Source organism: Petromyzon marinus, chromosome 3, assembly GCF_048934315.1.
Source record: "Petromyzon marinus isolate PM22_M1 ecotype Great Lakes invasive population chromosome 3, UKy_Petmar_22M1.pri1.0, whole genome shotgun sequence".
Lineage (NCBI taxonomy): Eukaryota > Metazoa > Chordata > Hyperoartia > Petromyzontiformes > Petromyzontidae > Petromyzon > Petromyzon marinus.
The window spans coordinates 6,902,131-6,916,608 of NC_133669.1; the positions used below are offsets into that span (position 1 = coordinate 6,902,131).

Consider the following 14,478-nt stretch of genomic DNA (forward strand, 5'->3'; position numbering starts at 1 on the left):
GCCATTGACCGCACAGCCTGGGCAGGACCCTGGTTAGACTCAGTTGAGTAGTATTTGCGGAATGGACATATAATTCTCATTTAAGAGCAGTTTCATCTCAGTATATTTTAATGTAGGGATTACATAATGTAATTGTTTATATATATAGTGCACGTAGCATCACTCGACAGCATTCCTATGCTGTGTGGACATGTACCCGATTATCTTGAACGGCAAAACAGCATCGAACAAACAATCGATGTAAACTCGCACGAATGGCATCGCTCTGAACGTGCGTGAACACTCAGCATCACCTGTTCTCCGTGAATGTCACCACCTCCCCGTGCCAAGTCCACCCTTGTAGGTCAGCTATCCACGATGCCCTGCTATTCCACTCCTATACCAAGCCTACTCCCCCTGTGCCAAACCCCCTCTGTGCCTTATCGACCGACGTGCTATACCTACCGAGACGTTCCTTAATTAATAATGTCACGAAGCAGTTATTAAAGAGCCACATGTTGCCGACTCCTGCCCATGGTAAACTGGACTCTCATGGTAAACTGGACTTCTACCATGGTAAACTGGACTCATATAGCAAACAGGACTTCCGTGGTAAGCTGGACTCCCATGGTCAGCGGTCAGCAGCCAAAATAACAAGAAGTGCCATTTTTGTCGAATTCGGTAAAACAAAAAAACAACCCCCTCCATATCTCAAAAGCCGCAATGTAGTACTTAAAGAGTCGCATGTGGCTCTTGAGCCCGAAGGTTGTCGATCCCTGAGCTTAACCCAAAGCTCATGTGGCAAATCTCCACCCCACCACCTCGCTCCCCTGCCTGGACTAACCCCGCCTAACCCTCCACTATGCTAAACAATTATCCCCCCGCCACCACCACCAGCCCTGTTGGCCCCTCCTCCACCCCCCCCCCCCCCGCATTATTCGCTGGGTCAGGGCTTGACCTACGAGTGACAGGCGGGTTGAGTCTTTTATTAATTGCGGCATCGGAATTTTCGGCAGCAGAGGCGCGGCAGCGCAGCGGATCGCAGGGCACCTGTTTGTGAGCGAGTGAGTGAGACGGACACGCACGCACGCGCATGGATTAGACAGCTCTACGGAGCACATTGCGGAGAGCGGGATCTCTCAGTGCCGTTAACACGTTGACAATAAACACCGGTGCGTGTGCGCGTGCGTGCGCGTGTGTGTGTGCGCGTGTGTGTATGTGCGTGCGTGTGTGTGCGTGCGTGTGTGTGTGTGCGCGTGTGTGTGTGTGCGCGTGTGTGCGTGCGTGTGTGCGTGCGTGCGCGTGTATGTGTGCGCGTGTGTGCGTGTATGTGTGTGCGTGTGTGTGTGCGCGTGCGCGTGTGTGCGTGTGTGTGCGTGTGTGTGTGTGCGTGTGTGCGCGTGTGTGCGCGTGTGTGCGTGTGTGTGTGCGCGCGTGTGTGCGTGCGTGTGTGTGTGTGTGCGCGTGTGTGCGCGTGTGCGCGCGTGTGTGCGTGCGTGTGTGTGTGCGCGCGCGTCTACGTGAGTGAGAGAGAGATATTTTTTTTATTTGCTAGTGGGCGACCTGCCTGACTCTCTGGCTCCCTTTTGTGGTTTATTATTTTTGTGTTGTTGTTGTCGTCGTCCACAGCCAGGGATTGAGGACTGAGCAATGGAGCAGGGCTGGCTGTCAGAGGAGGAGATCGAAGCGTTGCAAGACATCTGGGAGAAGGTGTTCAAAAGCGCCGAGGATGTCGGAGTCATCCTCCTCGTGAGGTGAGCAGTGGCGAAACGCAGCGCACGTGCGCAGGCGGGGATCGTCTCTCTCTCTCTGTCTCTCTCTCTCTGTCTGTCTCTCTCTGTCTGTCTGTCTCTCTCTCTCTCCATCTCACCCATCGCCGCGCAGGCGTTTTGTAGACTTTTTGTCGTTGTTGTGGTGCGGAGCGAACAAGAAGTGCACGCGCGAGCTATGCCCGTTGCGCGTAATCTTAAAGACACACACTGTACCGAACGATTGCCGATATAAGCCGTGGGGGGGGGGGGGGGGTGATAAAAAGCTTAAGCCGGGAGACGGGGCTCGCTCAAAATCCTTCTGATTGACTATCATCAAGTTATCGCCGGCGTGTGTCTGTGTGTGTGTATGGGAAGCGGTGGTGGGCTACCAACCTGGCGACCCGGGTTCGATTCCCGCTCACGGCCAACACCGCCGACGATTATCTGTGTAAATATCACCACTGGGGAGACAAAGGCGGTCGAGCGTGGTGCTGGTCAACCCACACGCGCTCGTGGGTCGTGTCGGCCCAACAGTCTGCTAAGGCTACACGGTGGGATCTTTGCCTTTGTGTGTGCTGTGATTGCATGCGTTGTGTAAGCTGCAAACGTATTTGACACTTCATTGCACGCGCATTGTAGTGTGTGTGTATACAAAGATGCATCGCATGTTGTACTTCGCGTGCTGCAGCATTCCCTGTAAGTGCATCGTGTAAAATAATGCATACATGGTGACGATACAAGTCACTGGGTAACTGATGCACATTCTGTAACGGTGTTCGAGAAGGGCTAGAAAGCTGAAACGTGATTGTAAACTGTAAGAAGTGAGGTACAATGAAGTATTGACTCCATCCAGTTATGTGTAGTTAATCTGCTACGTACCAGAGTGGAGCAATATAGGGTTTATTTATTTAATAGAACATCAAAAAGTGTGTTCTATATCTTGATTTGACTGCAGAAATCCATACTTTGGTAAAGTCATCACGTAGGTGTTCTATATCTTTCCCAAACGACTGGCCTCCATGAAATTCAGTGTTTATAGGAATGTAGAGCTAAACTCAATTTCTTTCCATCGAGTAGCAACATTTTCGCTAAGCGTTATTCACGTGCTTAAACTAACCCGTACGCTGTCACTAACTACACTAGAGCCATTCAACTAAAAATTTACCCTTTTTGGGTGTGTTTAAACATATACCGGAATACGGCGACGTTTTGTTTTGCTTAAACATTAAAGAAACCGTGACTATTCAAAACCAGACGCCGAAGGGAAACAATTTCAATAACTGTAATGAAACGTCATCGCGCATTTATTTTATTTTATTTTTCGCAGACACTTCTGAAGCTAGCTGAGTGTGCATATCGATCTGTGAGCTTATCATCAATAGATCGGGCCCCATGTTTAGTGCGAATTTAAATGCAAATATTCAAGTGCAGTCTTTCTTTTGCGAAGGCATACTTGTAATAAAGCACACTGCACGACTGTTCTCATTATTAGTTGTGGTTGTTCTAAGAAAAAAAACTGGCTTCCGACAGGAATGTGGATTTTCCATGTCATATCTCAGGGGCCAACAATTGAGACAGAAAACGGCGTATAATACGTACAAATTATTTATAACCCTTTGTAAATCCACTGCTGAACAAAGGACTCCCCCCATGCTGTGTCGGTCCTATGGGTTTGCTTGAACATACTTCACCACGCTGGTCAGTGCGGCGGTCGTCCAACATCTGTTGAGATATCACTCGCTAGTTATGATCGCCATGGCCGGGAATCAAACTCAGGTATCCGGGTTCCACCATGCTACGACTTCCAAACTCGGGAAGACAATACGACTCAGCTTATAACGAATGCAAGCAACTACGTTCAAAATATCCCCTCTTTTACGTGATGGGCCACTTGAAGCCTTGATAAAAATGTGAATGTTTCGTGACATTATTGGGCACATGGAGGATGACGAGTAAACACTGAGTCCCTGGAAAATCTGCCCTGAGCCAGAACGCATGACGGCCCTTCTAAGGAGGCATTTGCCTTCAAAAGGGAAACAACAACTGAAACAACAAGACCACTCAGCGGGTCTCCAAAGAGATCACACTGAGCTCAATGAAGACACCAGTGACGAAGTTTCCATGCCCCCCCCCCACACACCTCCCTCCATATGCTTATTCCCCCCCCCCCCAAGGTATGCCACTTACTTCCCTTGGGTGCTCTCATTTAAACGTCCCCCACACCAAGCCTCTGAAAGATCCAGAGCCCACAATAAGGACACCGGCTCTGTTCCCACGAAGTGGATCCAGAACGTTATTTAGTTTTTAGGGAAATCAAAAAAGAGTTGTCCCCTTCTCAAACGATGTCCGCGGCGGTGGCTGTTCATCTCAGTCGGTGTTCTTGAGCGAGTGGTGTACATTCCGCATACTTTGGTTGGGAGCCAGCCTTCCTCTTTTGTAAGGCAGGGGGTTAATCATTAATAGTTTCCCCCTCGCACCTCCGATCAGCGCGGTTGGCTACGTAGGCTGCGAAAGAAGTCCAACGTACATAGTTTGTGTGTGTTCGTGGCCGATCATGTTGGTGAGCCAGTGGATAGCTTCCGTAGTTGATGGTGAATATCTCAAATGCTGCCGGGAAATTAAACTGAGACGGCAGTGGCCTGCTATGTGGCCTGATATGCGGCATGCTATGTGGCATGCTATGTGGCATGCGATGTGGCCTGCTATGTGGCCTGCTATGTGGCCTGCTATGTGACATGCTATGTGGCCTGCTATGTGCCATGCTATGTGGCCTGCTATGTGGCATGCTATGTGGCCTGCTATGTGGCATGCTATGTGGCATGCTATGTGGCCCGCTATGTGGCATGCTATGTGATTTGTGGCGTGACCTTGGTATCCTCGGGCGTAATGTGGATAGTTTACTTTTTTCATCGGTGTAAGAATCCGCTTTTTTGCCGTGTGATGTTCTAATGTGGTGCAGCACAAACCATTTCTTGCCAAACAATTCTCAAACCAGGAGGATCTTCTGTGGGGGTTTGGTGATTAAGCGTTCGTCCAGGGACGTTGGTGTTGTCTCAGGTTGCTCCGCACTGCACCTCAGGATTTGAGAGCTGTACGCTCGATCCCAGAGCATGGGCTGCAGGACTTTATTCTAGACTGTTTGGAGGTTCTAAAGGTTCTCTGCAATCGGTATAGGTTCGGTTGGCCATCGTTTTTCTCTTCTTGCGTATTGACGGCGATATGCTCTGGAGCCTAATGCCAATGTTGAGGTCTGCTAGCCACGAAAGGGCTTCAGGAGAGTGTCCGTGTAGCCTTGCTGCTATTCCTTCATTGACGAAGCGCAGACCACAGTGGTTCAGTACATGGTTCATGGTGCGGGTGCAGACGCGAGATGTGTGCATGTCTCTTAAAGTCGAGTTAGGCGGGAGACAATTGACAGCCGGGTCGAGATTTGTTGATTGAAGTGTCCCCCGTTATGATGCATACGCAGCATCGCTTTGCTTATCAGCAACCCTGCTGTGGACGCTGCTGGAGCAGACAGGAATGCACTCTTGTTCAGGCTAGTTTGACATTCCTTGGGTGCCTTTTCCACGCGCACTTCAAAGGTTAACCCCCCTCAGTTTAAGGTCACGTGGCAGGTATGTTGGATTGTGCTCATGTTTAACCATGTTGACCATAAGAGGAGGCATTGAGCGGATACAATATTCCTTCCATCGCCTTTTGGGTCAGTGATGAGGACAATGCCGATCGCGGTGAGACCCATGCCTAAGACACGATGTTGGCGACGTATATTATTAGCATTCTGGAAAACCGCGTCCAGCATATCGTTCGTGCAGAAGTTGAAAAGTTGACAAGTGACGGTGCCAGCATAGAACCTTGTGGTGGGCCATCGATTGAGAGTCCCTGTTCTGTGAACGTGACCATTCATGCGGGTCAGGTATCTGCGATCACTCCACATTCGATGCTAAGGAGTCGCGTGGTGTAGCAGCACTTGGTGATCCTGGAAAGCTTGAGCAGCAAGGCCATATCTCCACACGTTCCGTATCGCAGGCCCAGGAGACGTTGACCAGTGCCGGGCCTGCTTCTGCTGGAAACGGCAAGGACCTGATCGAAGCAAATGTGGCCCCGTCTGAAGCCAGCCCATTCTTTTTTCAAGGATGCCTTCCTTTCCATGATTTCCTACAATGTGGTACTCATTTTACCTACCCCCGAGAGCGATTTGATCTAAAAAAAAAACACTCGATGGCCCAATCCAGCGAGATTGTAACCCATCTTTATTATTGCTGATTGCTCAACTCAGCCTTTCATCCCCCCCGGGGCCAATAAGATAAGTACCGCCATGTTTGTTCATCATGCGCGGAGTTTGGGGGGTGGGGGGGGGCACCGGGGGGTTGGGGGGGGCAATACCCCTCCAAAACCGAACACCTTTATAAATATATTTTTAAAAGTTTACAATAAAGATTCAATAATTAATTACTGACAGTATATGCACCCACAATTCTTAAATGTGAGTAACAAAGTGAACCCTTGCTCCCCCCCTCCCCAAATATCGAAGCCAAACTCTGCCTATGATGCTGATCCAGAATGTGCACAGCAGCACGTAACATTCTGGTTCAAACTACCTTGAGAATCATTTTTTTCCAACAATTTATTTTTACCGTCGTATGTCAACCAACCAAGGACACTCATTGACACCGCATTGCACAGAGGAAGCTCTTCCACTGCGGTTGCTTTGGTTTCTCGGTCCCAAGAGGCACTCAGGGATAAGATAATCAAGTAAAATAAGTAAATCACTGGGACGGAAGGTTTTGTGTTTGCTGAGGCTCGAGCAGATGCCTGCCTCGTTGTTCCCAAGGGGTAGCCAATTGGTAAACAAAAGTTGACTGGTGGTAGATACGGCTGGGTTGCATTTGCGCAATGGTCAGTCGGTGTGGTGTTTCTCTGGATATTTACGTTTCCTTCAACACGCAAAATGCTCATTAAGGAATCGGCTAAATATCAAAATGCAGGAACCTCCTGATAAACGTGTCTTATGACTAAGTGGTTATTTCCTAGCTACATCAAGGATATTCTTGTCGTTGAATTTAATGCCCAGTGGCAATCTTCCCCATCAGCATAGCCTCTTGGCGATTTCTGAAAGGTAGCTATAGCTCAATTAACAGGCTATAATTCAGTGCAGGTTCACTCATTTGTTACTTGTGCAGGATTTCCAAAATTAATACATGCCAAAGCCACCGTGAATTCCTGCCCAAGTGAGCATGGTGGCAAACATCCTTTCCTCTTGCTATATCTCTGAGCCAGTAGAAGAAATTCCACAATCCAGTGGTGTGGTTAATGTCCTTCCGTAGCACGACCACCGCTGACCTTCCAACAAAGTGGCACTCACTTTATAAAGCGTGGAGGAAGGAGGAGTCGAATCGACCATGGCGGGGATGATGTGGCGAGTCAACCCCGAACTGGGGTCTGAAACTCGTAAACCTGCCGACCGCGAACCCCTATCGCTGGGCTACCAAAGCACGTCGCGCCGTACGTGGCTGTGTTATATTAAGCAATGAGCCCCGCAGGTCACGTTTGTCGATTCCTAAAAAGGCCTCCAAATAATCCGAGAGCACACCGAGCCTGCAACATAACACCGGTAAGGAATGTGGGCCGGTCTATGTTCCACAGCTCTGAAGGAGCTATTAAAATGCCAGCTTTGGTTGCGCACGGATGAAAGTGCTTATTAAAGAGTAATTGGGGTTAGTTGTCTTTGTAGATGGTGGACCTCGACCTTACGAAGCCATTCATTATTTATGTCCGCGCACTTTCAAGGAAAACAGCCCAGTATTCACCACTGTGAAATAGGAGATGGGTAATCCACATTTTGTCTGATAAGTGTTTGTGCATCTCTTCGCAGTATTCCAATGTTTAAAGGTGTCAGTTTTGGTGCCAGAATAAAAGGGTAAAAACCTATTACTATATCATGCTACTGGCAAAGGAGGTCTCATAATGTAAATGCTTACCCCGAGCTCTCAATACTCTGATAGTGCACTGTTTTTGAGTTGTATGCCTTTTGGCGTCATCTGGTCCAACACCAGTGGAGACTAGGTTCTAAGAAAAGCCGTCTCGGGTGTGGACCAAGCAATTTGAAGGACAGTGCATATCATTATCAGAGTTGTCTCTTTTTGTTTGCATTTTGACTGCTTGTGTTGTGGTTATTGCAAACATGATCCCTTGTATAAAGGTGTCAGTTTTGGTGCCAGATAAAAGGGTAAAAACCTATTACTATATCTTGCTACTGGCAAAGGAGGTCTCATAGTGTAATTTCAGTTTCATTTATTAGGAATAGCCCTGTGAGCCATGAGGTTCTTGACTCGGGTGCAACCGCAACAAACAAAAACATGAACAAAGAACACCTTAAAGTGACTACGCGCAACAGAAAAATCCAGGAAAAAAACAGCAAAGTCTAACAGCAATGTACTCTTAGAAGGCACAGCTGGGAGAGGAAGATTAGACGAATGTTAGGATTCATTGTTTTCATCGTTTCACTGTATACTATCAATGGCCAGGATAACGTGTAGCGGAGATATATATTCTCCAAAATCCGGCGAAATGTTGGGATTGTGGTTTGGGGTATGGAGACCGAACGGATTTATTTATTTTCTCTGTGATTATTTTTTATGTTATTGCATGTATTTTTTCTCTCGTTATTTATGTATTCATTTTTTTTTGCTAAGTAGTGGGGTTTTTGTTTATATATTTTCTGCGTAAGGGCCCGGCTAATTGATGTACAGTGTCGTGGGATGCAATTGCATGAATGACGCTCTATAAAATTACATTATTATCAATTATCAAAATCTTTATTTTAGAATAAATATATGTAGAACTTATTTCGCACAATATGTAGCCAACCAAGACCAACACAGAATGCCAAATTATTCTTTACCAGTGGCTTCTGTTACAATGGGTTTCCTATATTCCTTTCAAAATAATTAAAACACTGACCCTATCACATGGCTACGCACACATACAAACTTCCTACGTGTGAAAGTCGGCCTCACTTGAATCCACCATTGACTTCATTCAGGGAAATGTCGCCTGTACGCCTACCCGCTGCAACATCATTTCAATATAAAAACTGGCACAGAAATTACGAGACCTGCTTCTCATCTACTGCATGGAAACATTTGATAGCTCATCGTGTTAAGCCTATGCCATGCTGACATCATATACAAATAATGCTCTACGCCCACTTTGGATTAAATAAATCCCAAACTTTCATTTCGCTGTGCAATGTACCTTTAAAATTGTATCACTCTGTTCTCTACCCCAAGGTCAGTCATCACTTTCATCATCATCATAATCAACTCGGGAGGGCTACCGATTGAAATAAGTTAATACTTAATTCACGCGCAAACACACACAACTCAGTCCCTTATCTATCAAGAGTCTTTATTTAGGACAAAACCCCTTAGCGCGCTAACCGCTGCACCACCGCTCCCCACATCCACACACGCACACCACGTGCGCAACGCGCGCACAACAGGCACGTCGGCGTGTTGTTGTGAGCCGCTTGGATCCAGCTTATTGCTCTTCGATCGATACGCCCTCGCAGAAGTCGCAGCTGTCGCAATCTTCACCTGAAGAGGGGCGTTTGTGTTGCGTTCGAAACGTCGTGATTTATTTTATTTTACTTCTACCTACGTGACTTTACCGAAAGAATGAGTATTGAAATAGTTGTTTATTGCATGCGCGTGGTGAACCCTCACATTAGACGGAATACCGCCCGGCATATACGAGGCATTGAGGCGGGAGCGAATGCTTCACACTGTGAACTCTTGTTATCTGGGCCACGCATACATGCAAATACGAGATCGGCAGCAAACGTTGAATGGCCAGCGTGCATTGTAGTGTATGCGCACGTTCCCCAATGCTAAAAAAGCGCTTGCGCGGTCGATACTCGGGTTTAGTGCAGCGCTGTCATGGACAGCTCAGCCACTGTAGCATTCGTTTAGAGCGGCAGGCTTTCTGAAACGTTAGACCGAACGGCACGTGACATTTGAGGCAATGGACTCTACAAGAAGCAATCGATTACGAACTTTTACAGTAATTATATTACAGCGATGTAGCCGTTGTTGCTGAAGGTTTTTTTTTAAATTATAGCCTCTGGTATGACCGCTGAAACTGAAGCTAAAAACTAAGCATTCATTATGACTGAGCCGGTGCCTTTCAAATGAAGCCGTTGAATGCAAATCATCGCTAAATAAGTACAAATGACAAAAGCTCAACGTCATTTGTCAATAACACTGCCGTCAAAAGGGGCAAAAATTGGAGATTAGTCAGGCGCTTGTCTTCATACGCGAGTGATAGAGAGCCCATAGGGATTGAGTGAACAAGCAGTGAAAGACTGCACTATACACCATGTGGCCTTGATCGAAATGCGGTTCTAATAATGTTTCCATTTAAACAGTTTAAAATTGGCGTACGAACAGCTATCCATTGAGTAGATATTTAGTCGTAACATCAACAATGGTCAGATGTGTACCGCGTGGATGAATGTGTTCAGTATTATGAGTAAAAGTATCAAAAGTAGCTGGTAGAAGCAACACACACACATTGCTGTTTAAACGATGCCACACCACTGTGGATATACGCAGCGTCTAATATGCGACCACATCTCAAGACGCCGCACAAATAGGAAATGAATACATCGTCTGGATGGAGCCCCTATGCGCTTCCGACGGATGGGGTTGCGGCAGGCCCAGGGAGAGTTGCGGCATCTTTATTTTTTTTTCAGCGTTTGTAGCTCTTTGACTCCAGAAACGGATGTCCTCTTGACCCCCCCCCCCACCATCCCAGCATGTGCATCTGCTTAGTTGCAAGCGAGCAAACATTCATTGTCCAGTGACAGGGAGGACACTCAAGCATTTTATTCATGAGCCTTGCAGGTCAGTGTACCGGATGGGAGTGCAAAGCGGCTACGAGATGTGAGTAGATGGTGAAGAGAGATCACTGGGAGAGGGGGGGGGGGTATGGGTGGTAGTGTTCTTACCCTTACGTTCTGCCCTATCCCAAACCCAAAGTGGCCAGAGCCAGCATCAGAATCCGAATATGTATCTATACCGGAGGAATCCAACCAGCTATGAAGCGATTTTTTCCACAAATGTTCGGTCGGGGCGGGTGAGAGCGTCGAAAACACGAGGCGCGATTTCAACTAAGCCCACAACAAAATAACCTGCGCTCATCTCGTTCTGTCGAACGACGTTACGCCACTCACCCCCTTGGGAGCACGCGCGGGGCCCGTCTCGCGCGCGAGACGGGCCCCCAACTGCACGCGCCACACCCGCGGTGACTCAACTCCCCCCCCCCCCCCCCGTGCGCAAAGTTTTCACAAAACCCGCGGCGACGCGACGGCTTTGCGGGGCTCGGCCACCGTCGTCACAAAGCGTGCCTTTGTGCGTCCACCTGTGAATCCGGTGGCCCCGTTACAAACTATTCAACTGTTGTTGTTGTTAAAAAAAAACAACATTAGCAGGTAAGGTCTGCTGAGCTGTAACACTCTTTTTCAGAAGCTACGTGGCCACAAACGGTAGCTCAACGAAGCGGCACGTCACGTGCAAATGTACGGCAGCAGGCAAATACTCTTAAGCGCACGCTGATTCTAAACGTGGAGGGAAAAACCGGAGGACCCGGAGAAGAATCCACGCGACAACTGGGCGAGGAACATGCAAACTCCAAATTACACGGGCGTCAGGCTCGTGGTCGACCCCATGAACCGTCCTGCATACCAGGGGAGGTCATTAAAGTTTCGCAACCGTGCCGCCACAAGCTTGTGCGTTCGCCCCCCCCTCCTCCTCCTCCCCCGCAATGCTGTTTGTTCTCATGGCAAGAAACCACTGCTGGAGTTTTGACGTCGCAAACCGTCGCATGAATTCTGGCAGCAGTCAAAACGCCCGCGTGGCGGGAGGGAGCGGTTTCTGAAATATTTGCCGACGTAGTGACGCATCCGTTCATCAATTATATTCCTGCACTCACGCCACAAAGCATCGGATTTCGTCTGAAAGAATTGATTACGGTACTCGTAATTAATTCGTTCAATATGTAAGAATTATACGCTTAACGCATTCAGAGACCTTCATCCACCACTGGATTTATAATAGCCGCTGATGATAATGATGGTATGCTGTTACATTTAGGCCTAAAAAAAAAGTACAACACAAATGAGACGGACATTTTTTTTGTTTGACAAATACAATACAGCTCGATTACATAATCAAAAGACAACCCCGAACCACCAGACAGTTCATGGAATCGCTGAAGCCAAAACCAAGTATATGCCTGCTACCTTTGCTCGGTGCTTGATTGCACTGCATTGACATGTTTTTTTTATTTTCAAAGGATATCAGTACAAAAGCTCCTCAGCATTATCCAGTAGCCCGCGAAGGTACAATTGCATCTTTATTCATTGGGCCCGGCATCTCGGGTGCATGGGTGTGGAGCGAAATTGCTTGATGTCAGTGTTGAGAAGTGATGTTGGCTTCAAGTCAGGCTGTCATTCCATAGGGTGCTTGCTTTACGATACGAGTCACGATAAAACTCTATGGAATGGGCTGTATATACAAGTGCAGGCCTGTGTGTGTGTGTTTGCATATACAGTAACTCAAGAATCCCAAGGAGTGCAAGGGTGAGCTACATATCCACGCGCCGTCAGACAAAAACATCACGTTTTCCAAAAATGCAAGTTTGCGTGAGAGGGGACTTGGTGACAATGTTTAACGGCGAAATAAAAATCTCAGCATCTGTCGGGGAGGCTGCCCCCCCCCCCGCCTCCCCTTTCACCTGTGACCCACCGCTCTCCGACTCTCCCCCCCTCGCTGCTGCCCCTCTTGGCATGATTTTAAAGGGGCTGTACGAACCGCCCCGCGAGATCACCGCTGTGCACCTTTCGCACACGCTAACCACGAGCCGCGCGGTGAACACAGGACACAGGACACTCTAACGAGTAGGCTCACGGGTTAACGTACGCGGCGAGCGCGCACACGTGGGTGAAATTACACTCCCGCGCGCAAACACAGGAAACCACGGCGCGCAGGCTCACCACATCACGCACCACTCTCCGTATTCGCAGAGACAACACGACACGGTTTAATGTCTACTGGTGGTTTATTCTCTCGTTTAATGCAGCCAACCTATCTGTGTCAGTGTGGACCAGCAGGGCAGATCTAACCTATCTCTCTACGGTCTAGTACTCCAGTAGCCCGTCCTCTCTCTACTCACTCTCTCTATTAGAATTTCCCCCTTTGCCTTACCTCTCCTCTTCGTACTTATGATCCGACCTCGTGGTGTTGGAAGTCGCTGGAAGGCGAGGCTACACGCGGATTTTGCTGGGGCTGGACCTGGCTGCTCTGCGACCCGTCTCACGGACGTTCGAGTAGCAGGGGACGATCACTCCTCGGGCCCTCACTCCAAAAGACCCCGGGCAAAAGATAACTTGAATTTCGATTTAAAGCTTTCGTGACTGCAAGGATTCATCTTCTTTGGTTCTTTCGGTAAAGTCACATAGAATGAGAATAAAATTATAAATTGATCAAATAAAATAACACAATAATATTCTCACGACGTTTCGGCCACAACACAAGCGGCCTTCATCAGGTGAAGGGGACGAGACTGTCTGGAGGACAGCGCTGTCCTCTTATTTTATTCTCATTCTACGTGACTTTACCGAAAGAACCAAAGAAGAAAAAAGAGAACTTGCTTCCCAATATCATCCCTTTTTATGCTCCGATTTCAAAGCCCACACGCCGCCAATCCGCTGGCTTCTCATCCAATCAGGAGCCTCGGATTTCCCGCTCTCCGACGCCCCGCCCCCCAATTGTTTGGCCGAGTGCACCGCATCATAGGGATCAACCTGTGCCGCCACGCCCCCCGCCTGCCTGCCGGTCCGCGTGTGCCCTTGGCTGTTTCCTCACTGCGGTTCTCAGTGAGTTCGTCGTGGCCGTGCAATTTTAAGTCAATCCACGGCGCCGCAGTGTCATTCGGCCTGGGGCGGGGGGGCTGCCAATTCCCCGGCCCTGAGAAACCGTGGAGCACCACCACGAGGGGGGCCCTCGGGTGAAAACTCCGGGGCAGGTGACCCCCCCACGAGGCCCTACGTGAGTGCGTGTGTGTGTTCATGTGGGGGTGGTGGGAGAAGCGCCGTGACGGCAGCCGGGTGGCTTCGCTGTCGTGGCACCACAACCATCTTCTCTCGCTGCCATCGACAAGTTGTGAAGCGACAGGATACAACAAAGTGCACGTTTGGGGCGAAGGCAAAGACAGAGGTGGATTGACTTTGGCTTTCGTGTTAAGCGATCATTCAATGGGGTTGTCAAATTATCTGATAAGGGGATAACAAAAAAATAACACGCATTAGTCTAGCCCACATTCCATCTCTCTAAAGCAATCAGCCTTCATAGGTGGATGAAGTTCTGTGAAAATTATGCATTGGTGGGGGGTGACAATAAAAAGTCATACTTTTTATATTGCTATTTCACCTTTTAATAATAAAATAAATTATAGTTGTACCATATCACCTTGTAATCCGTATATAATTTTGTGGACTTGGGCAGAATGCGTCACTACAAAGGACAGAGTGGCAGCTAATGCAGGAAATTCCCGAAAGCATGATATAATGTGTGAGTGTGTACGTTGAACTTCTTTCGCACCCTACGCAGCCAACCGTGATAATCGTAGGTTCTGGGGGGGGGGGGGGGGGCAACACGCTATACTAGCTCCTACACATGACAACAGA

The 14,478-nt window shown here is 48.3% G+C and overlaps 1 protein-coding gene across 2 annotated transcripts in view; it reads left to right on the plus strand.

The window, feature by feature from the left end:
• Nucleotides 1-893: 893 nt before the first annotated feature.
• Nucleotides 894-14,478, plus strand: part of LOC116952750 (cytoglobin-1-like) — a 28,461-nt gene continuing 14,876 nt past the window's right edge. The window contains exons 1-2 of one of the 2 annotated variants that reach the window (XM_032972382.2): nt 894-1,043; nt 1,609-1,733. In XM_032972382.2, the coding sequence (XP_032828273.1) occupies nt 1,630-1,733 (104 nt within the window). In that variant the 5' untranslated portion in view covers nt 894-1,043; nt 1,609-1,629. Of the gene's footprint in view, nt 1,152-1,608; nt 1,734-14,478 lie in introns of both variants that reach the window. The other variant, XM_032972363.2, reaches the window with a different exon arrangement.